This window comes from Mustela putorius, unplaced genomic scaffold, assembly GCF_011764305.1.
Source record: "Mustela putorius furo isolate JIRA1106 unplaced genomic scaffold, ASM1176430v1.1 tig00003969_pilon_pilon_pilon, whole genome shotgun sequence".
Lineage (NCBI taxonomy): Eukaryota > Metazoa > Chordata > Mammalia > Carnivora > Mustelidae > Mustela > Mustela putorius.
Window position 1 is genome coordinate 2,377,425 of NW_025422112.1, and position 27,690 is coordinate 2,405,114.

The 27,690-nt window shown below is 34.3% G+C and overlaps 1 protein-coding gene and 1 pseudogene across 5 annotated transcripts in view; both read left to right on the forward strand.

The window, feature by feature from the left end:
• Positions 1-27,690, forward strand: part of KHDRBS2 (KH RNA binding domain containing, signal transduction associated 2) — a 628,493-nt gene that overhangs the window by 528,004 nt on the left and 72,799 nt on the right. For all 5 annotated transcript variants that reach the window (XM_045070404.1, XM_045070405.1, XM_045070408.1 and 2 more), the window contains exon 7: positions 13,238-13,320. In XM_045070404.1, the coding sequence (XP_044926339.1) occupies positions 13,238-13,320 (83 nt within the window). The remainder of the gene's footprint in view (positions 1-13,237; positions 13,321-27,690) is intronic.
• Positions 5,900-6,908, forward strand: LOC106003752 (annotated as a pseudogene).

A 27,690-nucleotide genomic window follows, 5' to 3' on the forward strand; every position in this document is an offset into this window, starting at 1 on the left:
CCTGCCGTCCACAGGTTGAATCAGATAATTTGAATCATATCAGCTCCAATGACGTTAACAACTTTTTAGGCCTCCATTTCTTAGATCCTGGAACAGCATCAACCTCAAGGCACTATGTAGATTATTGAAGGTAAAAAGACATTAAAAAAAAGAAAAGAAAGGAAAAGAAACTCTCCCCTTGTGTGGCCAGCCCACTGGATACCTATGATTAGAAATATATTAAGCTATGACAGTGCTGTGCTATTCATCTTTAACCTTTTGGTACTTATGAATGAAAAACATGAATTGTCTTCTAAAACTTGATCCTGTTCTTAATCATGAAGTGTTTACCAATTTTATCTTTTTTTTTTCTGTTTGGTGAGTTAGAAGGTCTTAGAGACTTATAACACTGATTTTAAAGCATCTGCTTTGGGTTCTATTCTGAAGCAGGATTGATGCTTATGATGCAAAGTACATAAAGCATCCATTTAAAATGGATCCCTTAGCAAACTAACATTCATTAGTACATTACTGTAAACTTCCAGTTTCATTAGTCATAGTGCTGTTCATTAATTAGATTGAACATAGTGCTGCCCGATCTGTAAAGTGTTAAAAGGCATTTATAAAAATGGGGTAGGGAAACCTTACTGACAAAAGAATCTTCTCAAGAAACACAAAGTTAATAATCTTTCATGGCATGTTAAGGGAAAATAACTAAAATATTACAGGATATCCAACCTAGGTTACACCATGGAAGCATTTTGTAAATAGCTACTACTTCCCTCTCTCTTCACCAAGCACCAAGTTGTATTATTTTTTATTAATCTGGGTTTGTGACATACTTTGTTTTATTATACAATTTTTTAACAGAAAATTAAAAAAACATGTTCATGAATAATACTCTATAGAGAAGGTCTTACAGTTCCTTTGGAGCCTTTAATTTCCAAAGAAATTAGGTCTCAGAAATATGCCATTTCTTTACCCTTCATGTAAAGTATACATATATATATATATGGAAAAGCTGATTAATAGCTACAATCTACACAGAAGATGAAGGTAGTATAGAATACTCCTTATTAGGGACTTATTCACTGATTTCCATAGAAAACTTTCTGAAAATTCAACTTTTGCCTCGTTGCAGAGTTAGGCTGTTAGGTGCAGTGACTCCCCACCAATTACGTGGACCCTTCTGTTGTAGGATGGTTTTGAAGAGATAATGACTTCCCGCAGCAAGTCAGTGAACTGACCTCCTGCATCAGTAACAAAAGCTACACATTGAGGGGTGTCCGTAGCCATGCGGCTCCAAACCAGCAATCTGTAATAGGCAGCCCTACTTGCAGTGAGAAAAAAAGAAATGGAAGTTACTATTAAAATCTCCTCTGCATTGTAAGAAATGCATCTTTACAGCACTAAATAGGGAATGCATGATTTAAAAAAAAATAGGGAGATAATCACATCAAAATAAAACTTTTAAGAAAAGAAACATGGGAAAGCATAAATAATCCATAATTTAGGAGATACTTGTCATAAGCATTGATCATTACATCTTATGGGAATACTGACTATTAAAACATAGACATTCTGTGTTTAGTTTTTTGTTCTAATAATATTTTATGTTTTTTAATTTGTATTATTACCAGGAAGTGTTATTATAATAACAAAAGATCATATATGAAGTGGATCTTATGCATTTTATGATATAACTCATTAAGTTAAGGAGGGAACATATGTTATAAGAATTAACCACACTTCATAAAGAAAGTTAAATGTCAAGTTCTGTTTGACCTGTTAATTATATTCAATACCATTAAAGGGCAGCATTTGCAAATTGCTTCTGTGCGTAATATTTTAGTGTTTAGTGACAAATTTATAATCTTGACCCTCATAATTAAATTACTTAATTCCGGAATGTTTAATGGTTCTTGATTTCATGCTTGTCTTTATTTTCTTCTTCTCTCGATTATTTTTGAAAATTCCATGTTATTTCCTTTTATTTTTACTTTCTTTTAATACCCACTGACCTTTTACAGAAAATAAAACCTGTAATGAGAATAATGACCAAACGTTAAACGTGCCTGTTAAGTTTAAGAATCTTCGATGAAAGTATAGGTATATACCAGAGTGAGGATGGTGTTTCATATCATTTAAATCCAAATGATTTTCTTCTGGAAGCCACAATAATTTACTAGCATCATAACACATTTTTACTTCTCTTTAGTCGATAAAAACATGTTAGTTATTATAGCTTCTAATACTAGTATTAGGTTGGACTACAGAAAATTGACTTTATGGCAATGTCATACGATCCAACTCAACTTTTTAAATATGTAAAATCATTACAACAATCATTAACAAAGTGTCAGTAACATAATTTAGTATTTTGAAAACATATGTATGCATGTCTACATTGCAGTCAGAGATGTTCTAAACTATTATGAGTGATAACTCCCTTTTTGAGGTACAAGAAATCTTCTGAAATTCCATAAATGAGCACTGATTAGCAAACCTCTATATACTGAGGAAATTTAATACCTAATCTATTTATGTTTCCATTTTTGCCAAGATGTTTTGGTTTGTTGTCTGTGGGTGGTAGAGAGCACACAGAGACAGCCAAGGATTCTCACGGTACAGGTCAATGTTAAGAAATACATTAGCATGGGTACTTTTACAATAGGCTTTCCAAGAAATAACATCTTCTTTATGAATTCAATAATGATTTTCTTTTTGGAGTGAGTTCTTCTTATAGAAAACATGATTCTGTTTATTATAGTGGATGCTTGTACCTTCCATTTCCTAGTGAGATAAATATCAATTAAAGAGGGGAGTGGGACTTCAAACACTGTGTTCACATAGAGCCTGCTGTAGCCTAAGCTTCTCATCTCCATAGACCGTCTGAACAGTGGTTGTTATTTCAACTGTCATCTATGTGCTGATGACTTCCAGAGCTCTATTTGTAGCCCAGACTATCTAAGCCTGAAACACCTATGTCCAGTTGCCTCAGACTAAGTCTCCAGGACATTGAGGTCATCTGCTGCTTTCTCAACTGCCTATCGGGAGAACATTTAATCGTCTTTGGAAGAAAATACCATCAGCCAAAGTTTTCACAAATTTCAATACACAACACTGAGGAGAGGGTTCACTGAAAAATTATAAGGCATGTTAAGATCAATATCAATTCAACCAAAAGCAAGAGGGAAAAAAATGAAGGCACTGATGACTCAGATGTTAGAGTTATCATCCAGAGGTTTTACAATAACTATGATTAACATATTCAAGAAAGTAGAGGGGGAAAATGGAGCCTCATCCCAAAAGACTTGGAATTTTTAAGAATTAAAGACAGTTGCAAAATGCAGATGTATATTTCGTCATTCCTCCGCTTGAAAGTTTTCCATGGCTCCCTTGCCTACAGGATACATACAGATAAACTCCTTACCATGTCACAGGAAGAACTTCAAAACTTCCTTTTATCTGTTTCTTGAGCCTGATTGCCTACCCTTTCATAGACATTTTGTGCTTTAGTTACATTCAACTGCTAACAGTTCCCTAACACCGGATTTCCTTTGATGTTGCCCGGCATTCACCCTTGATGTTCTTGGAAAGTGGAATGTTCCCACACCACCTGCTGGTCCATCTAGAAACAGAGATTTATCCACAAATAACCATCTCAATTAAGACCTTTCCTAAGAAATTCTTGCACTCATAGCACCTATTACATACTCTATTAAATGCTTTCCATAGGTATTTCAGTGTCTCAGACATCTACTGGTCTCATGTATATAGTAAGCTGAGAGTAGTGGTGTGCTACAACTGACTTTTGCTGGCTCACCAGACCCCTTGTAAAATGTTCAGAAATTTTGTGATTGGCTATTTGATCCAGCTATTATTAAAGATTAAATTAAAATTAAATAAATTATATGAAAGAGATAATATTTTCAGGTTCATCATATCTGATTATTTTATTACAATCCATGCTCTAGGTTATTTATGTCTGTTGCTTTTGTATGGTGAAAATAATTTATAATAGTGTGCTACTGTTTATCTCTTCCCAAATTTGTTGCTTTTCCATGTTGATATCCTGAAATCAGCCGTGATAAGACTATTTACACCACAGATACCAGCAAATGCCAAAAGCTAGACTTGATCTTTTGTTATTGATTATGTAGATTTAAGAACACTATGGAGAAAATATTAATAATGCAGATTTACCTTAAAATGGTATCATCCTATAGCCTGTAACAGTGTGAACAGAACACAAAATTTAGAGACCATTCTCCTAGTATGTAAAAGCCATTGTCCAACTCAGAACAACGTTGCTCACATAACTGAGAAATGAATAAAGCTGACATATGTATTTAAGATTTCCCTTTCATTTTACTTGCCAACCAACATGAATGAAAATTTCAAATGGCATTCAAGTCAGATTTAGAATGTTCATCAATACAAGGCTGTCTTATTTGCTGAATAAGATAGCCATCACACAGGAGATAGCATTCCATTGTCTTCTTGCTTCCATCATTTCTGTTGAAAAATTTGGCTTTGTCTCTTTTTGTTCACTTTTAAGATAATGTACCAATTTTTCCTGGATGCCTTTAAATTTTGATTTTCAGCAGTTTCATTGGGATATTCCTAGGTGTATTTTCTTTGTATTTATGCTAATTAAAATTCATAGAGTGCCTTTAAAAAAAGATGATAGTCATGTTTTATCTGTTTTGTGATTTATTATGGTATCATTGTAATATCAGAATTATAAAAACTGATTTTACAAGAGATAGCAAGTCACAATGAAATTGTATGTGTATAAAACAAAATAAATTAGATATTTTATCTGTACGTTGTGTGCTATAAATTTAATTTTAATATAAATTAAATATACAATTTATTATAAGTATAAATTAAATTTATATATATTTATATATTTGATTTTTATTTGCAAATTGTGTGGTTATGTCAGTCAAATTTATAGTGAAAATATATATACGTACATACCACACACATGCACATACTTTTTTGAAGAGGCATTTGTTAAACAGTTATCAGATCACACAGGCTGAGAACCTCTCAAAGACAGGAATTAAGTCTTATTCTTCTTTTATCTCTGTTGCTTGGATAATAAATTCAGTGATTAATATACAGTCTGGTGAAATTACTATTATTTTAAGCCTACATATAGAGAGAGCCAATATTATTTAGATTTGAAACCCAAAATTGGTGCAGAAATCATAGTTCAAGAAGGAGTGCTTAAACTAAATTGAAAAATTAGTAGGCATATGAAGGCAGAGAAAAAAATCTAAAGCAGATTTGAAAAGGGTGGCTTTGTATAATTATGTATTTATAGTAATGCACATCTCCCCTATAAGCTGCCTTGCCCAATATTCATAAAGTATATGTATAAAGTGACCTATATAGAATTCATAGGGAACTACAAAGAAATCATTCTCTTCTTTCACACTACTCAGGCCTTCACATCTGACTCCACTTCAAATTATAACTTTAGCAAATTGTAGAGGACTTGGTGAAGATCTGGAAAATAGCCAAGACTGCATTTCTTAAGGATCTTGTAAGGATCTTTTATTTGGTTCAAAGAATAGAAAACTAAAGAATTTATAACTTCACAAATATGAAGGAATTCAAGATAGAAGAGATGTTCTCCATAACCATGTTCCAGAAAGCAATGAATCTTTTCCTCCTTGGATATTTTGGTTTTTTTGTGAAAGATGCCAAATCATCTGGCTTCAGCTGGAAGGAAATAACATTAAACTTTTAATTGCAGAAGGTGTTTTTCTCTTTCATTGGGACATCGGATATAGAAAATTCTATTCTGAGACCCTGATAATTTAATTAGCATCTAAAACGGTCTTGGACCATCAGCTGTGGCTGGGCAGGCCGAGTTCAGGCTTGGGGGCCAGCTGCTGGCATAATCCTGCTGGAGGTGAGCAATGACATCATTGAGGTCACACGCAAGTTAAAAAATGTGGCCGCTGGTCACAAACCAGAAGCAGTAGAAGTAAAACTTGCAGATTTTGTTGGGAGTCCTCTATCATATTTCAAATCCCAATGGAGAAAAAAAAAAGTGATGGTCAGTGTTTCTTTGAAATTCTACAAGGAACTTCAGGCACGGGATACTGATGAGTTAATAAAGAGGATGTACAGAGTTTTCTTGGTAAATCACAAACCAGGATACAATGTCTCTTTGCTATATGACCTTGATAATCTTGCCGGCATCCAAGGATTCCATTGGGCATCAGGCTGGCATGTTGACATTAAATTGTTTTGCCTCTGTCTTTGAGAAATGCTTCTAATCCCAAGATGAGGGCAGAGAAGGAGAGAACGGTGCATTTATCTGTTAGAGGAATGGTGAGACCATGTATGTTTAGTCTAAAAAGGATAGCGTCACAGTAGTCTTCAGTACAGTGTTTACGGATAACGATGATGTAGTGATTGGAAAAGTGTCCATGCAAGAGTTCAAACAAGGACACACAGCCCCCATAGTTCCCCCTTAGCCACCGGGAACCTCCTCTGGAGCTGAAAGACACAGATGCTGCAGCAGGTGACAACACTGGCTCTATAACCTTCATTCCCTCACCACACCGAGGCCAGGGCTCGAGAAAGCACCAACAACCCGATCCACATGTCCTGGGACCACCTTCACTACCACCTCAAGTGCTCTAAGGCCTAGATTCACATATGATGTGGGCAAAACCAGCAACTTCCTCGAGGTGCTGAAATGTGCAGACACTGAGAAAACCGAAAACAGTCACAGGGAAGACCATTTTCATACCGCTAGAATTGGGAGCAGGAGGAGGAGGTGGCCGGCAACAGAAGGCTACTGGCTAATCATAGCTTTTCATATGGTGCGGCTTCAGGTTCTTAAGGGGTTCTCCATTTTGGTTCCATTTTGTACATGTTTGGAAAATAATCTGGAGAAATGAGCAGTGCTGGCAAGGACATAATAGTTCTCAAGATTTTTTTTAAAAAAGGAAAAAAAAAGAATTCCATTTGATCGACTTAATTCCTTTTCTTTATCTTCCCCCATTCCCCTTGCCTTCTTCCTCCTTTTCCAAGCTGTTGCACCTTGCAGTATGTCACTGGTAATAAATTGCAGGACAAAGCAATCTTAACTTGTTTTCTCCTAAGTATTTGAGTTCAAAACCCCTATATCTAAGAAATACACTTGGGGTCATTAATAAAGAAAATCTTTCTATTGTCAAAAAAAAGTCATAATTTTTAGTACAATTGTGTGAATAGGCAGAGACATAAGATAGTAATTTTCTTCAGGGGCACCTGACTGGCTCAATCAGAAGAGCATATGACTCCTAATCTCAGGGGGTGAGTTCGAGCCCCTCCTTGGGCATAGAAATTTCTTAAAAAAAAAAAAAAAGTAATTTCTTCAAAGGAAACAGCAGAAACAATGGAGCAAAAATGGGAAGAATATGTTTTGATTTCTTAGTTGATTATTCATATCTAAGTTGAATCTCATACAGATACTGACTGGCTTTGTAGGGAGCATTTCTATTTTACTGATTTATGTTAGAACATTACCAGTATGATTCATAATTTTACTTGTCCTAAGAAAACTATATAAACTTATGTCAAATGTAAGAAAACAAAAATAAATTATGTATAAGTATCCACATTTACTTTCCCTTTTACAGTAAGGACGATTACTTGGGGACCACTGCACTATATACCTTATGAAACTGTGCATTGCCAGGAAAGATTTTTGTATGTTTTACGGATTTTCTGTGTAAGACTTAAAAAAATAAAAGTGTAAGTGAGGAGGGAAGATGTAATAGCCTTCCACAAGCTAAATGGTAAAGCTATCCTTCATAAATGGAGATAAAACTACTACTTGATAAAATCATCATTTAAAATATTTCTCTTTCAGTGGTGACTGATTTGAGTCAATCCATATCTGCTCTGGGTGAGAATACTCTCCTTCATGCTAATTTAGCAATTTGATACATATTTATTAAGAAAATACTCTATGGAATAAACTATACTAAACACCATAAGGCATCTAAAAAAAAAAGGTGATTAAGTATGACATAGTCCATGTGTCTCAGGAGCTTCAATTTTAAAAAGTGAAAAAATTGTAAAAAAAAAAAATACAGTACATATTTGGTACTGTTCTAAGTACTGGTGATAAAAACAACAGTCTTTTAGAATTCAGAAGACAAGGGTTACCATAAACTTGAAAGAAGCAGGAAAATTTTCCTGAAGATTGGTAATATAAAATAACCTTTAGATATCAGTAGCATTTCAACAGAAAAAACAAGGAAAACATAGGAAATTTAGGGATTTGAAGACTCTGAAAATATGTACCTGAGTCCCACCTTGGCTCTTCTAGTGTGGGCCCACAAACACAAAAACAAAACAAAAGCAAAACTTGGCTTGCTTTCTGTTAGAAGCTAGAGCTTTGAGTCCAGAGTAACAACTGGGGGTCAATGAAGCCATATTTTTAGAATTTTGTTGGAGAACAATAGTATGGATGCTAGAAAAGATGTGTGCAGCCCCTGAGACACCTGTGCCAAATACAATTAATGCCCTAGTTACTGACCCAGTAATCCCCAAGATAGAGAACCAGACTGCCTGTCTTGTTCAACTATGGGAAATTCCAGCTGTCGTGTTAACTGTTGTTCTACCAGAGGGGAGATGAAGCCTTGAGTTGAGAACTAGGAAGCCTAAATTTCACCTGAGAACACAGGAGCCTCCCATATACACTCTAATGGTTGTTAATGTGTGTGTTGGAGGGGTACAGGTGGGCAAATAAAGTTATATATCTTATACTATGGCTGAAAGATTGATTTCATTAAGTAAAACAAAAGAATAAGAGATATCACATAAGACATAAAGGAAAGATTAATACAGCAATGCAGAAGATCCAATATCTCATTAGTAAGAGTACTAGAAAGAGAGAAGAAAAGTACAATGACATTTGCCAGAACTGGAGAACACAAGCTCACACAGTTGAAAGAGCTCCCTGAGTACCCAGCGTTCTGAATGAAAAGACACACACACACACACACACACACACAGGCAGAGCATTATAAAATTTCAGAAAACCAAAGATAAAATTTGTAAAAGCATCCAGAAAGAAAAAAAAGTGAAATGAAATAAAATAAAACTAGGTCACATACAAGTAGCAGGAATTCTCAGCACCAATATATAGTAATGAAAACATTCAATCAAAGCCCTCAAAAATTCTGATCGAAAACCATTTTTCAGCCTAAACTTCTATACTCAGTTAATCAATCTAGTGTGGGGTTAGAATTTTAAAATTTGCAATCAGATAAATGTTCAACACAGTATCACAGGTGCAGTATCCTTTCAAAAACATTGAAACAAAAGGTAATTATGAGAATAATCAAATTCAGAATATAGGAAAGTCTACAAAACAACTGGTTTAGACTACTCAAAAATGCAGAGTTATAGAAACCAATAAAAACCTGGAGGACTTTGATAGGGATTGCATTCATGTGTAGATTGCATTGGGTAATATAAACATTTTAATATTATTTGTTCTTTCAACCCATAAGCATGGAATGTCTTTCCGTTTCTTTGTCTCATCTTCAGTTTCTTTCATCAGTGTTTTACACTTTTCAGAGGTCTTTTATCTCTTTGGTTGCATGTATTCATAGGCATCTTATTGTTTTTGGTGTAATTGTAAATGGGATTGATTCCTTAATTTCTCTTCCTGCTGCTTCATTATTGTTGTGCAGAAATGCAATAGATTTCTATACATTGGTCTTCTGTCCGCGGATTATAGCATTTTTCACAGTGCTAGGACAAACAATCCTTAAGTTTTATGGAACCATAAAAGACCCCAAATAGCCAAAGCACTGTTGAAAAAGGAAAGCAAGGCTGGAGGCATCACAAGTTATATTACAAAGCTGTAGTGATCAAAACAGTATGGCACTGGCACAAAGATAGACACAGACACATAGATCAAGACAATATAATAAACCAAGAAATAAACCATAAGCATATGGTCAGTTAATCTTTGGCAAAGCAGGAAAGAATATCCATTGGGAAAAAGACAGTCTCTTCAACAAATGGTGCTGGGAATACTGGGCAGCCACATGTAAAAGAATGAAACCTGACCACATTCTTACACCATACACAAATATAGATTCAAAATGGATGAAAGACCTAAATGTGAAAGTTAAAATCCTAGAGGATTTTAGAAATTTAGTTAAAATCCTCACCGAGAACACAGGCAGTAACCTCTTTGACATTGGACATAGCAACAAAAAAATCTATTGGGACTATGTCAAAATACAAAGTTTGTGCACAGTGAAGGAAACACTCAACAAAACTAAGAGGCAACCTGTAAAATGGGAGGAGATATTTGCAAATTTCACATTCCATAAAGGGTTAGTATCCAAAATATATAAAGACCTTATAAAACTCAACACCTATAAACCAAATAATCCAGTTTAAAAATGGGCAGAAGGCATGAATAGACATTTTTCCAAGGAAGACATCCAGACGGCTAACAGACACAGAAAAAAAGTTCAAAATAGAACTACACTATATAATCCATAAATCACACTACTAGGTATTTACCCAAAGGATACAAAAATACTAATTTAAAGGGATACATTGATACTGATGTTTATAGCAGCACTGTGTACAATAGCCAAATTGTGGAAACAGCCAAGTACCCAATAACTGATGAATAAAGAGGTGTGTGTGTGTGTGTGTGTGTGTGTGTATATGTATACATATATGTGTGTGTGTATATATATATATATATATATATGATGGAATATTACTCAGCCATAAAAATGAGTGAAATCCTGCCATTTGCAATGATATGGATGGAGCCAGAAAGTATTATGGTAAATGAAATAAGTCAGAGAAAGACAAATACCATATGATTTCACTCATGTCAATTTAAGAAACAAAACAAATAAGCAAAGGGAAAAAAAGAGGGAAGCAAACCAAGAAACATTGTGTTAACTACAGAGAGAGCAAAAGTGATAGTTACAAGAGCAGGGGGTGTGTGGATAAAACAGGTGATGGGGATTAAGGGGGCACTTGCTATAATGGATAGTGGGTGTTGTATGGAAGTGCTGCTGCGATATATTATACACCTGAAACTAATATTACATTGTATGTTAACTAGACTCTTTTGAGAGAGAACGAGTACATGAGTGAAGGGGAGAAGGGGAGGGGTAACAAGAGAGAGAATCCTGGGTGTGGAGCCCAACATAGGGGGATAATTACAAAGAAATAATTCAAAATATATAGGAAGCCAAGAAAATAATAAAATGATTGAGCAATTATTAACTTTAGAAGAAACAAAAAGTATATGAACATAAAAAAAGAATTGTATTAACCTACTTGGACTCTTAGTGAATAATATTTATTATTGAATGACAGTGTAGATATTGGCTATTTAACAAAAGTAATGATGAAACTATATTAAAGTGTAGGGAAAAATGTAGAGAAGACTCTAAAAAACAATCCTTAGTAACCTGAATGGCTAGTCAATAGAAAATAATCAAAATTCATAAATCAGCAACATTAACCATATTACTTAATGCAAAAAATTAATGGTAGAATAACAGATGAAAAGACTTAAAGAGAATTGAGGTTTATAGAGGGACAAAGAAATAAAGTGCTGTTTTTTGTGCATAAATCCTTTAGTACTATTTTAAAAAATAATCTTATATGTTAAAATTAACTTTAGAATATTTAATTTTTTAATTCAACACGAACTGAATTCGAATAGTCAAAGATCAAATAGAGAAACGATCCCATAGTGCAGAGCAAAAATATGAGGAAAACCATAAGCAGTATAAAAGAAATTAAAGTCAGACTCAGCAAACCTCATATATAAATAATAGCATTATATAAGTGGTAAGCCAGATGGAGAAGTCATAAATAATATTTTAAAAACGTTCTTGGGTTGATGAAAAAAAATTAGTTTTCAGATTAAATGAACTCAAGATCTTAGTCAAAAATGATATGGAAACTTTCATGTCTACATATTTTTTGTTTAAATTTTTGAACATAATAGAGAGATTTATAAGCCTCCAGACTGAAGTGAAATTATGAATTGGTGGGATAGGATGGAAGTGCATTCCAGGGAAAGAGACACACCAGCAAAGGCCCAGAGGCAGAAAAATCAAAGGCTTTTTTCAGAGGTAGGGAGTAGGTGAGGTGGATGGCTAGGGTTTAGAGTATAGTCAGTGACTACAAAGGGAAATAAAAGGAAATTTCTCACACAGTGATTGGTAACTGGATTGTATGCTGCTAGTTTGCTTTCACCGTCTGCAGTGACAAATCTGCATTAGTTTGGGTAGCATTAATTTAGTTAGGTAATCAAACTCACCACCCACATTATCTTACTTAGGAGATTTAAAAACTGTAGAATGGACAACAAAATAAAGGCTCTTTGTGGGGTTTCTGTCTTTTTTTTCTCTTCCCTTCCTTCCTGCCTCCTATCCCCCCTCCCCAGTCCTTCCCTCTGTCACTTCCTTCCCTCCCCTCCCCTAGTCCTTCCCTCTGTCACTTCCTTCCCTTCCCTCCCCCAGTCCTTCCCTCTGTCACTTCCTTCCCACCCCTCCCCCAGTCCTTCCCTCTGTCACTTCCTTCCCTCCCCTCCCCCAGTCCTTCCCTCTGTCACTTCCTTCCCACCCCTCCCCCAGTCCTTCCCCTCTGTCACTTCCTTCCCTCCCCTCTCATATTTTCTTCCTTCCTTCCCTCCTACTCTTTCTTCTTTCCCTTTTTCTTTTTTCTCCTTTCTTGTTTGTTTGTTTTGCAATGGTGACTGTATCTTTTTTATTGAAAGTTGGTAACAATTTAAGGATCCTGAATTTTATAGTTTCAGTCATAATTGTGATTATTATCAGGGGGGAAAAAAACCCCAGTGGGGCTGTAACCAGCATGTTAACACCACCATGATATTAGCACACTATCTAACCATAATATTTTCAAAAATATTATTTTTAACTTCTTATATAGTCTTATAGTCTTCTTTAATATTGATTAAAATTCCAGATAAATTATAGGGTAGGTATTGCTATTTTAATGACATGCTGAGTTTAATTATTAAGCATTAATATCTGGTCCATGAAATATTAGTCAAGGTTATGAAGAAATTATTAGTCTAGTAAAATCTGATGCAGAGTAACTAACCAAACATAAAAACTAAATTAAGGTCACATCATTTAAAATCTCATTAAGCCAAACCAGATCTAAGTTAATCAAGTTGATTGCTAATAGGTCTTTCTACCATTTTCTGCCTCAGGGGTATGATGATGGCTACGGGGGTGAATATGATGACCAGACCTATGAGACTTATGATAACAGCTATGCCACCCAAACGCAAAGGTAAGGCATTTGCTGTCTAAAGCATCCTTCTCAGGATTATTTCTAATCCTGCTATTTTGTCTCTTGTATCTGAGTTCCTGTTCTGTTATATGAGAGTTTCTAGCAGTGGTTTTTCTCCATTGTCTTCCTGAATTATTAAGTTGTTTACTAGACTGAGAGATAAAAGATAATAATCTTAAAATTGTTAATAATAGCAGTGCATTATTTTAAAACTAGATGATTATCATAACTAATAAACTCATTAAGTAAGCTTGTATTTAACAAAATATTGTTACTTTTGGAGATTATTTTAGTAAATTCATAATTAACACAACAGTGAAACATAAGGCATTTGTTCAATGAAGTTTTTTTTTCCCAAAATGTAATTTTTATTTGTAAAATAAAAGATACATGAATGTTATTTGTACTCCTGAAAAGGGAATTTTATAAAACAGCCTATGGAACGAATAATTCCTTTCTGTTCTTGATGGACCTCTAAATGATTGTTGACTATATCTTTTCAGATTGATCACATTTTGAGATATCAATTTATTTTTACTTTTTTAAAGTCACATTTTTTGAGGTAGTATTTATATATAGTAAATTTTGCCCATTTAAGTTACAGAGTTTGTATGAGTTTGACAAATGCAAACAATCATGTGCCCACTATCAAAATTAACCTTTAGGGCAGTTAAGTCAACCCAAAATGTTTCCTTATGGCCCTCTATGGACAACTTTTCTCCCTCCCAGGGCTTGGAAACAGCAATCAGTTTTTTGCCATTACAATTTTGACTTTTCTAGCATGCCATATAAGTAGAAATGATATGATATGTAACCTTTTGAGTCTGGCTTCTCTACATATCATGATATATTTGATATTTATTTATTCATATCATTATGTGTATCAATGTTTTCTTCCTTTTTATTACTATGCAGTGTTTGTAAGGATGTGCCATAGTTACTACATTCACCATCTGAAGGACAAATACATTGTTTCTTTTTTTTGGCAATTATGAATAAAATTGTCATTAAACAAATGCATTCTTAGAAAAATCTATCTCCCAAATATTTTTTTCTGAAAAAAGTTACAGTCTTCATGGGAAAGTAGGAAAAGTTCCTATGATAGTTAAGTGATTCTCCCCTATATGTGATTGACAGAAACTATAGAACTAATTGTCACAAAATCATTACAGCATTGACCATTTATTGACCAACTTTAATGGGACCCAAAGAGATCTGGATGCTTCATTAAGTAATATCTGGGGGGGGGGGAGTGACAAAGAAAGAAACAACTTTAAGGTCATTATGGAGTGGAGGAAAAATACATGTAATGCATAAGTATGCATGTTGCGTGACTAGAAGGATAGCTTAGTGAAAGAAGTGAAAGGAAATTCTACTTAGAGAGAATACTATAGGCAATTAGGAAAAAGATGAGTGTGAATTGATACTTTTAAAGCTAAGCATAACATTATATATATATATATATATATATATATATATATATATATATATAACATATCATTAGGAAAATGACCATCTTCAACTTTGAGTAATTGCTTTATTTGTAGTATGTTACATAGAAAAGCCATCATGAGCTAAGAATTTATACCATAGGTGATATCTTAATAATCCCAGTTACATATCAAAACAGCACAATTATTTAGGATGGTGGAAATTTTGCATCATGTCACAGACACTGAATATTGTATGTGAATTGGCTACATATTTAAAGCATCTGCTAATATTTTCAAACAAATTGTAATTTAATCTTTGTATATTAGTGCATAAAAATGGTGATAATAAAGTATTATATCTTTTTTAGAAACTATTTGGTAGAAAAAAAAATTACCACACACTAAAATCACAACTAGGAGAGAGTAAAACAATTTCTTGATTTAGCTTTGTAGAGCTACATTCAGCTGATAGAGATTTTGGAATAATTTTCTGAAAGTGAGTGACTTTCAGCATCTTTCTTCTGCTAATACTTAAATGGGCTTAGCTAACCCTAAGAGACAAGGAAGAAGAAAAAATGGGAGATTAGGATAATTTATTTTTGAATATTTCAAAGGTGAATATTACAATAATTGAAGATAATTATGCATAAAAAGTAATAGAATAATTTCAGAAAAAATTGGTCTTGTTTTAATGAATCATAATTTATATGTAAAAAGATACTTTCTATGCACTTCTGCTACCTTTTCTTTTTCCTTTCTTATCTATTCCATTTTCTATGGCTAAATTCATCCCATTCTCCTAGGTCCAGCTCAAAGCCAACTCTTCCAAAAAGTTTTTCCTTAATCCTTTATTTGGGAATAACCTGGTTTTGCTCTGAATTTCAATAGCACCATATCTTTATTTCTCTATGGCTCTTTCTCTCTCTGTCCTACATGGGATCAATTGTGTACACATTACATATCACTCTTACTACCTTCCTAGGATCCTTGTCTGATACCCTCACAGTATCCAGTGTTGAGCCTTTTATAGGGTGTGTACTGAATAATGATTATTGAATACATGAATGTCAGACTTAATGTATACCTACACTATGAAGCTGTAAAATAAGAGCCTCTTCCCTCAAGAAGAATACAATATGCAAAATTCTATGTATTATATTCATTGACAAAATATTTATGTGTTTCTCAGATATCTTAGTCCTAAACCAGAATAGATAAAGAAATCAGGTCATGAAATTAATTAAAATGAATCTAATATTCTCAAAAAGTGATACTAATGTTCTCTTTTGCAATAATTATAAAATATCTATTTTGGTCAAAACATGGCCTTAATACTCATAGAGTTTCTGGCACACTAGAGGTTCTCAGTAAAGATTTGTTGAATAAATGAACAAAAGATAAATGAACGCATCAACAAATGAATGAAATTAACAACAGTATTTCAGAAAACTATGAGGATTTTTAAATATAGTACCAATTTGTAATAGAAATAGATAAACGCTGAGAAAATTCATGACATATGTATTAAATTCCTATATCTCGATTATTTCTCTTGATCCAACTATGCCAGGAGAAGGTAATATTAACAATTTAGTTAAATAAGCACTTATTAAATGATTATATGTGTCAGAAAGCATACTCACCATACGGTGACAATACTTATCTAAAATAATTTTTAAATATATTTTAGTATTTGCCCCTAACAATTTGTTTGAGGAATCATTTGCAAGCTGCATATATATTTAAATAAATATAAGTGAAACAACTATAGAGTGACCAAGTATTAGAAGTTATAAGTGAGAGAAAGTTCATTTTTTACAAGAATCAGTCTAGAACTGTTTTGTTTTGTTTTTTTTTAAATCAAGTGGTGCCTCTTTAATAGGGTTTTTTAAAGTATGATTTGGATTTATGGAGGAAAATGGAGAAAGTTTCTAAAGTGGAATAAAGAGAAATGTATGAGCATAAAACATCTCCATCATTTACAAACAATATGAATATTATTTTGGCACTGTCATGGTCAAAATCAGAAGAAATTCCAATTTAGAAGCTGAAGGTAAAGCAGTAAATTATGTGTGACTTAGCAGAACTGATAGAAAAAAATAAAAATCTTCAGAGAAAATGGTCTTTAAATGACTAGTTAGTCAGCATAGGTGAGGACAGAATTTGTGGAAATTATAAAGTAGAATCTGGCAGACACCTAAATGGAATAATTATATAATCTTCAATAAAGAGTCTAAGGGAGGTTCACAAGGTAACAACCCTAAAAAGGTTCACCTGGAGTTCAGAAGCTCTAACAACTTTAATTAATCCCCAGTTGTCTTGTAAGGTGTCATTAGTTCTGGAAATTTTCAGATGGATCCGAAGAGGGACTTCTCTAAAGATTCCTTAGGAGGCAGCTCAATGTAATGACATTATTAAGACTGGTAAAGATGATGATGATATGAGGGGTCTCAGACCATCTTTTTTCTCTTGCGCTGTGTCAATGAGGATAAAAAGTGGAAAAAAAAAATGGATTGATGAGCTTATTATGCAACCTTCGAATTGCAGGACTAGCATTGCAATTTCCAGGGGAACTCAATTATTTGAAGTCTTTGGCTTAAGACAAGTTCCAGCTGGTGATTAACAACTTTAATTGGACTCAATATTAAATTCTGTCCATGTTCTGATACCCAATATTTTATGTACTCCTCAAAGTCATTAACATTTTCAGAGATCAATCTTCTGAAAGTATGTAAATTCACATATGTTTTACATATGTATTTGTTGATTTTTTTATTACTGACGGTTAATTTTGATAGCTAAACTACTTGTCTAAGTAGTCAGTTCGTATTTTAAAATATGCAATAAAATAGCTTTTGTAATACTTCAATAAGAAAACATATTTTACATATTTACATATGTCACATCATTTTACCAATGAGTTGGTTTTTCCCAGTGCCCAAATTTTCAGGAAGAATCTATACCAAACCAAAGCCATACATGTTAAAAAAAAAAAAAGTTACTAACATTTACCTAGACTGAAACAGTGATACTGCAAATGAAAATCAAGAGGGATTTTGATCATTGATTCTAATGACAATTTAATTTGGATGTGAAATGTTAAGAAACTATAATTTTTCAGTGTAAAATTTTAACTGAAAATTGGTATAATAGGCAAAATATCATAATGGAAGACTTTGCTTTTTTTAATCATGAATCAGGTGAGGAATTCACTAGGAAAAGAATCTTCTGTAAATTACAAAGGAATGAGCTAGGAGAGCGAATATACTTATCTTTCTGATATGTAAGTTCCCAATGTTTTTCTAGAATGAAGATCACATTTTGAATATCTTTACCAGTCAAGGTCTACACAGTAGGAAAAAAAAAAGACACTCTTAAATTAGGATAATTTGAGGAGAATTTAATACAGGAACTATCTTCAGTGGCAGAATACAAGGGAAACCACAAGGAACAGTGTAATACTCTAGCACTAGGATCCCCAGGGCAAGGTGTTTGTTACCAAAATTAGGATTGAAAGGAGCTGAGATCTTTGATTCAGAATGGGAGCCATGGTCATTCCACAAAGAGAAAGTTCAGGGAGTTAATACCCTGACCTCATTCTCCTCCCTCTTTCAGTTTCCCATCTTTGCTTCCATTGGCTGAACCCATTAAGAGGCAGAAGACAAGAAACCTACTAGGTGGTGTTGCTGTTAGTCATCCCCAGAACAGGCTGGAGGGAAGAGTGGAAGTGGGAAGGCAAATGGAAGAGAGGCAGCACAGCATCCAAAAATTGTATCAGACTCCCAACAACTAGTAATTGTATATATTAGTATCAGTTGCTTATAGATATAAATAATGAATTTATTGAATTGTCATGGAAACAGTAATGCCTTTAAATGAATTTGTATTTTATTAATGAGAAAGCATCTAGGAACTAAAGAAGAAAAGTCAGAATACACAGTGAGCACACAAATACACATTTGGTGAACAAATTGCGTTCTTGGACTCCCTTGCACAACTTTTTAGCTCCTCAAGGGTCAGAGCCCACACAATGGGAACGACTGGTCTGTTGTTCAGAGGCTTGAAACTTGAAACTAATGATTCATGCTAACTAACATTAGTTTTATGCTGGCTGCTGTGCTAATTGTTGAGGCCACTTTGTCTCATTCAATCCTTGCAGTAACATTTGAGGCAGAAAAAACTGAAATTTAAAAATGTCAGGTGATTTTCCCAAGTTTATTCAAGTAGTAAATGTTGACTTCCAAATCATCTCTGTTAACTCCACAGGCCTTAGACATAGAGACTAATAAATAGTGTCTGAAAATGTAAATCGATTCATTGAGTCAACAGATTTCTGCTATTATTTGAACAAGCCACAGAGAATATGCACTTAATATAATAAAAATCTAGTAATTTATTTGCATGCTTTTGAAAAGTTTGGACCAAAGGAAAAAAATGCAATTTATTTATTTACTATTGTTTTTAAGCTATAAATGTAGTGCAAGTCCTTATATTTGATACTAAGAATCTACAGAAACCCTTCTAATGTAAACTTAAGTATAAGTCACTGCAGTTATCCAGTAATTTAATAAAAGTTATCATATTAAGTATGTAACAGTTTGTTCTATTCATTTAAGTGGTACTATTCAGTATAAAATGACTCACCCTCATTTTGTAATTCAATTCTCTAAATGTTTCAAACTATAGCCAATGATGAGATTGAATTTACAGAAGTTTATTGGATTTGAGATATTTTTCCACAGTTATTCTACAAGTTAGTTGTATTTTTCATACCATCTAGATATCTCTGCATACATGAACAATGGATTGGGTATTGCCTGGATTTACTGCCTCTAGATCGCCTAGAGACCTCTGCATACATGAACAATGGATTGGGTATTGCCAAGATTCCAGCTCTTGATACACAGTTTTTTTAGTCCTCATCTGGAATACTTATTTTAGGCATCTAGAATACTTGCTGTTGGTTTTAGGAAAGGAACAATGTGTTTTCTCAAATTATTCATTACATATTTATTGTATTTTTTTTATCATCGAGGGTTAATTTTGATAACCAAACTACTTACCTAAGTAGTCAATTTGTATTTAAAAATAGCAATAAAATATCTTTTATAAGTCTCCAATAAGAAAAGCTAGGAAAAACATTTTCCCTAGTCACTTGAATGACGAGTCTCCCAGGAAAACGTAAGGAAGTGTCCCAGTTAGTAACTGAAACCTGTTTAATCATTTACTGAGATCAGGATATGTCAGTAGTCAGTCATTTCTTCTCAGCAGATTACTTTAGAACTAGAGATACCCCTCAAAAGGAACAGGAAAGTACTGAGCAAACCATATGCAATCAGAGCTTCAGAAATGGGAACTGTTAGATCATCTTAGATTCTTGAAGAACATGATGTGTTGCAAAAAGCCTAGTATTAAAGCCAGTCAAAGAGCCCAAGGTGAAATTCTAGCTTCAATGGTCACTAAAGATACTTAGCTCCACACTAAAAAAAAAAAAAAAAAAAAAGTAACAAATAGTTATCAACATATTTAGGGATCATAAATGTTCACAAGCATATATAACTGCCAAGGTATAAAGACATGGAGTAGTGGAGACTGTGGCAAACTGGAAATTCTGTGCTCTGTTGAAAGCAACTATCTTCTGTTCAAGTTTAGGATACTATGGCCATATAGTTCATGTAGACTAAAGGGCCCAGGGGAGCTTAGATCCCCCCCCCCCAAAGAAAACCCGTTTTCCAGTTACTATTGCTGCAAAACAAACCATCTCCAAACCAAGTGGTATAAAATAACCCTCTTTGGGGCACCTGGCTGGCTCAGTCAGTTAAGCATCTGCCTTCAGCTCAGGGCATGATCTCAGGATCTTGCGATCAAGCCCCTCACTGGGTTTCCTGCTCAGCAGGAAGCCTGCTTCTCCTTCTCCCACTCCCCCTGCTTGTGTTCCCTCTCTCACTGTCTCTCTCTCTCTGTCAAATACATAAAAACATTATTTTAATTTTTTTTAAATTACCATCTTTATAATGCTCTTTCATACTTGAGGATTTTGTATATCAGGAATTCTAACAAAGGACAGCAGGGGTGTTTGTTTCTTCTTCCCTTTGTCTGGAGCCTCAGCAAGAAGACTCAAATGGTAGGGATGACTCAGTGGCTGGAGTGTGGAATCATCTGGAGATTCTTCTCTCATATATCTGGCAGATGATGCTAGATGTCAGCTGATAACCTAAACTGGGGCTACTGCTTGGGATGCTCATGTAGTACTCGATGTTGCTTAGGCTTCCTCACAGCATGGCAGCTGAGAGTGCCACATATGAGTATCCCAAAGAACAAAAGAGAAACTGTATTGCCTTCCACAACTTGGGCTCAGTCTGTTACAAGCAAGTTACAAGTCCAGCCAGATTCAAGAGAAAGGGTATTAGACCTCACCCCTCTCTGGGGAACTGGCACGGTTCAAGCATGGAAAATTGTATTGGGGCTGTTTGGGGAAACTATAACTAGCCACATCAGTTTTTCAGTGCATATTAGCAACTAATTTTTGAAAGTTAAACCCTCTATAGGTTAAACCAAATATATCTGTAGGTAGCCACAGTCACTGTTTTCTAAATTCTGTTCTATACATAAGCAAGAAGTCAGTATCCAGAAAATGTGTCCAAGGACATGGAATTAAGGAGTCCTTCCAAATGGCTATTTGAGGGCACTCAAATAGTGGTCTGTTAAAGACGTCCTGAAATCCACGAGTGGGCTGTTTGGAGACAATTAGAGAAGAAGACAGATATGCAAATAAACGTGTAACATGCAATGAGTACTGTGCTAGAAGGATGTGCCAGAGGTTATGAGAGAACATAGGCGGCCATCGAGTAGAGGGTAATGAGAAAGTACCAGAAGCTTTCTGAAACAGAGCTGATGCCCAGCTGTGATTTAATTGGGTTAAAAAAAAAAAAAAAAAACTTAACCAGGCAAAGATAATGTACAAAGACAAAGAAATGAGAATATGATTCATTACTAAATAACTACATGTCCTTCAGGTGAATCAAATTATAAGATAACTTAGGAGTAGTAGGGCAGTTATTACCTGAAATGATAGGAAAGGAACAGGAAGGCCTGGATTATAGCATTCCAGTGTAAGAAAAGAATGATTTTGGGGTAGAGTTTGAGGTTGTCATCATATCTAGAAGCTGGTAAAGCTGAATTTGTCTTTGGTGAAAATTATGAATTATGATCATCTTTTTTTTTTTTTTTTGCATCAGCCTGATTTGCTCATTTGAGCTCAGCAAGTTCTCTATTAGTTGTTATTTCATCCTTTCTCTGAATGATCTGTCTGCACTTCCATTGCTTTCTTTGGTTTCTAAATCAATTTGCACTTAAAACAAAAACGAAACCAAAACAAAACAAAACCTCCAGGTCTTACTTTTTTGTAGTTAAACACTAGTAATGAGAGAAGGGAGGTATTTTTCTTGAAACACCTGTGGTTGAGATGGAAAATACGGACTTTGTGATCATTAAATTATAGAGTGGGAAAAAAACAAAAACTAAAACAAAAACAAAACATGACACTTTAACTCCTGGGGGTACCTCAGAAAAGGGAACAGAATTTATTTCAGATGCATATGGAATAGAGCCAAAATAAAATATAGATATTAGTAAGTCTCCATAACTAGATTTCTTTTAATAATAATCTCAACATCCTATTTTACTGTTTCATTAAGGTTATTATGTATTAAGGACCTTCTATTTTCTAGGTGGTAGAAGGAGAATAATGAACTCTCTGATATATTTAAGCAGTTATAATACTGTGGACCAGATATTTCATATTCAGAATAGTTTACATTTTATAAGGGAAGTACAATGCATATATTATTATTGCATCTGTGCCACAAATATATATTAATATTACTGCATTGAAATAAATGAGTAACTATAGTAGGCAGGACATAAATAGCTATACATAATTTATCACTTTAGGTAAGAATTTTGTTGCCTAATAATTTCAGACACCCTATTTAAGAAGAAAAAAATTTGATTTCAGAGTTTTTGAATTTAGAATTCAAGTATAAATAATTGTAGATTTGTATTATATAATATTCAGTAAGACTGAATTATAGAAGATGTGTGAAAGAAGCAAAGAGAGGAGTCGAAGGACTAGTCAGCGAACACTTGACCATTTCTTGACCAAAGAAGTAAGCTGCTAATAAAAATAATACCATAACACAGAGCAGCTTGTGTATTAGGCACTTTATAACATGATCATATGAGGTAGACAGTTTTATCCGTATTACAAATAAAGAAACTAGGTTTAGAATGTTTACTTTGCCCAGGACTAGACAAGGATTGAACTGATTCCTGTCCAATTCCAAAGACTGAGCACTTTGTACTAATATTGTACTTTGTACTACATATTGCTTCCCAAACACTTCATTTTGTTTTTTAACACCTCAGCTTATTAAGAAATTCTCAAGCTGAAGTAATATCTTCTTCCCTGTAATCTCCATTTATATACATTGATCAGTAAGCAGCTTGTGAAGCTACACATAGTAAATCTAATTTTGATATACCTATCAGCTTTTCTTTATAAAGATAATGTCCCTCTATCAATATCCACAGTGTGATAGAGTGTGTTTTTTTTATTATTGTGTTATGTTAGTCAGCACACAGTACATCATTACTCTTTGATGTAGTGTTCCACGCTCCATTGTTTACGTGTAACACCCAGTGCTCCATGCGTTCTTGGCTACAATTCTTCATCCACTGCCCCCATGTGTGATTGTTCAGTATCTCTCACAAAAGACGTAGATTGTTTTCCTAACTCCTCACTATTCCATATCTTGCTTTGACTAATACAATAATGTCACATCTTAAGCCTATACATTAAGAGGACTAGGCATTTCCCATTTGCTCTCTTCCTATTGCCATGAGAAGAGCTTCTCTAGGTAGCTATTGTGCCCTTAGTCGGAGTTCTGTAATAAACACATGGGCAGTCCAAACCTCAAGGCCAATCCCAATTCCACCCAAGCTTGGTACAGAGCCCCCAGTGAGCCTAGATTAGCAAACCTCTAGCCTAACAAAAACACGTGAATTGTCTCATGTATGATAATAATATTTTGCGATTGTTTGTTAAGCAACATTATTGTACCAGTAACAAGCCAGTGTCCAGGATCAGGGCCCACATAAACATGGTTTTCCTCAACTGTTCTTGGTTCATCATGATTCCCATTTCACTATTTACTCTAGTTGTTCTCTCATAAAACCACTCCAGTTGTCCAAGCACCCATCTGAAGTGTGGCACAATGATCTTGAGGCGCATTATATCAGATGAAAGTTGACCGGTGCAAAGATACAGCATTATTATATCATTTGTAATAACGCTTCTTACTTTACTTCTACATCATCCTACCATGTGATTTTTTTTTTTAAAGATTTGATTTATTTGAGAGAGAGGGAGAGACAGAGATGGTGAGAGAGAACATGAATAGGGAGGAACAGGGAAAGCAGGCTCCCTGCTGAATGGGGAGCCCAGTGGTGCAGGGTTCCATCAAGGACCCTGGGATGATGACCTTAGCCCAAGGCAGAGGCTTAACCAACTGAAGCACCCAGAAGCCCATACCATGTGGTTTTATTAAGTGGCTATGTCACATTATTGGGTTTTATTGAATTTGTTTTCTACTGGAAACCTAGGTTCTCCCTAAATGAACTTCTGTCAAGCCAGTTCTAACACCATCCTGCATTGTTGCAATTGATTTTTTTAACCTAAATGCAGACATGTACATTTATCTCTGTGACATTTCACCTTGTTGTTTAGGCCTTCTTTTGTTGATTTGGAACTACTTTTTTGAATACTAATTTTTAAAATCAGAATAGTAGCTATACATCTTAGCATATCTTGTATTTCTTTATCAAGTACCTTTCAAAAAAATTTTTTTTAGAAAACAGAGTACCAAGGACACAGCTCAGCAGCAACCTTTAAATTGACATTGACCACTAATTAAAATTCTGTGAGAATAGTTATAAACAGTCACAAATCTACTTGGCAGGATTGTCAGGCAGCTTAGAAACTATTCACAAAGAAATTATGTAGTATTTTAAAACTACTCATTCATTTACTCAACAAGCATTCATTGAATGTCACTATTCTGTACCTACGTATTCAAAGCAAATAAGGCAGAGCCTGGATATCTATTTAATCACAATTAATGCAGTTTCGTGTGTGTGTGTGTGTGTGTGTGTGTGTGTTGTTGTTGTTGTTTTGTTTTTGGGTTTTTGTTTTGTTTTTTTACAAAACATGATCCTGGACTTCTGTATAAGAATCATCTGCAAATGAAATAGATCTTGGGGCCCCTGCTGAGGACAGCTGATTTAGAATCTGAAGAGTGGGGGCTCAGGAATCTGTATGTTTGGTACAGTATCCTTCTGATCTTATGCACATTAGCTACTGAGAGCACTGTGCTAAAGGAAGAGACAGATTTTAAAGAACATTCTGGAACAATCACAGCTGATCTACACAAAAATGTCCACAAGGTCTTACAGAGGGCAAGTGAGAACAGGTAACATCTTAACTGGTAACACTTTAATAAGAAGCCAACTGCTGAGCTGGATCCCAAAAGGACAGTGGATACCTTCTTAGGTGAAGAAGTGGAGGAAGCCCATTTAAACAGAAGGATGCCATGGTTGGAGGCATGGGACCATGAATGGAGACATGAAGTGGGAGACTCCTCTTCATGGAGTCATGAATTGTATACACTCCATGTATGTTGGAGTGTGGGGTTTGGTAATTACAATGTGATAGAAAAGGGATTTGTACGGCATACTAAAGAATTAGCATTCACAGTCAGGATTAGAGAAAAGAGAAACATGAAAATACACAATTACAATTCAGTTCATAGCATGCCACTATGGTGGTATACAGAGACACAGCCTCACCTGATTTAAGTTATATTTTGAGAGTTTTTGGAAGAATGTGGCTTTGTTTCCTCACATAAAAAAAATTATCAAAACAGAATCAGTTATTAATTCATATATTCTTTACCCAGACTTTGTTTTATTTATTTAAATTTCTAAAGTCTGGTGCATGAAAGCAATACTTTAATAAGTAAAACCTTCTTCTGGAACATTATACAACAGAGGTGAGATTCCATTTATGTTTGAGTGGGGAAGAACAAAAATCAGCATTAACACACAGCCATAGTGCGGCTTGCACCAATGAATTCAGTCTCAAAGTCAACTAGATTAGAGTATTGAAATAATTAGAAATTATGCTGATGTTTATAGCACTGAAATCTTACTGATACTCATAAATTATGATCCAGCCAAAAAGATAATGTGTATACAGTTGGAATTATGTCATTTCAAACTAGGGTTCGGTAGCTTCTGTGTACTTATACCAAGAGCATGTAACAGTTCATTTAATAATGTCATGTATCACTGAGCCTAATTAATCAGTCAGTTGAAGGTCTTATTTATAGAAAATAATTGCTATGTTCTAATGATAATTCCATGAAATAAAAGAGAAGATTAATGTTTTTGTTATAAAATTGCTCACCCTTCACTTATGTAATAAAGGGTCAAAGTAAGCAAAAAAATACAAGCCGAATTGGAAACAAATAATTAAAGGGTGTCTATAAAAAGAGGCCATTTTCAGACATGTATGTGCAGTGTTGAATCCAGATCAGCAAAAATATATTTAATGCATTTCTCTCTCATTTGGAACATAAGCTTGCACTCCTACAACACCTATTTTCTATACAGAAGATCATTGCAAAGCTGATCATAATTCTATACTAGATGTCTTATATAGATCATCTGCCTTGATCATTAACCTATGAGCAGAACAAATATGTCACTCCCCTCAAGAATAATCAGCCTGTTTTTCATCCTGTGGACATTAAATTCCATCAGCTGAAACTTAAGAGGGCATGTATGGTTATTTCCTGTTTCAGAGTATTTCAAGAAGATGGAATCACCTTCAGCATTGCAACCATTATGAATATGAAAAAGAAAATCTTTATGTCTATGACTTTATTGATTGGACAATTACCCATTATTAATATTTAACAAGTGCCTGCTATGTACTAGGCAATTATCATGGGGCTGTCACAGGTTTTCTCATTAATGCTTGAGGTAAATATTATCATTTCCATATTAAAGGTGAAGAAATTGAAGTTCAGAGAGATTAAATGATTTGTCCAAGATGACACACTCTATAAAAATGGAAAATAGCGATTTTCAATGTTAAGTTCAAATACTTCTCTTTCTATATTCTGTGTTATCATTTTTAGAAGAAATCCTTGTTTTCCTCCAAATGGATTAGGGAATGGACTGTGAACTTTTTCTGACTCATAATGAGCTACCTTTGAGTGAGAGACTTATATCTTTTACTTCTCAAAACAAATTGGCCAAGATAACTGCAGATGGTTATTATGTTATCTCTCTCCATCCATCCATCCATGTTTAATGTAGTTTACTAGTTATTTTTGGAAGACACAAATTTATATTCTATTTATACTAGTATATATTTACACTATATATTCTGTGTATACGCAAAACAGCTGCCTATAACACAATGCTATTGACTGAACAGAATGAATGAATGAAGAAATGAATGAATGAATGAATTTCTAAAATATTTTAAAACTATTCATCCAATCTTGATGGAATTCCAAAGATACTTTAAAAATATATATGTATCTAAAGCATTGATCTTTTCCCTTGTTAGAACTCTGAAAACTGTTGATATTAGAGCAGGGAAAAGGGTGTTTGCATTTTAGTTGAACAGGTACACATAAAAAGGAATGTATTTCATGTAATATTTTTGAGCACACACACACACAGAATGATCAACATATTTCAAATTTTAAAATATTTTAGGGTCACCTGGGTGGCTTAGTTGGTTAAGCATCTGACTCTTGATCCTAATCAGGTCTTGATCTCAGGATCATCAGTTCAAGCCCTGTTT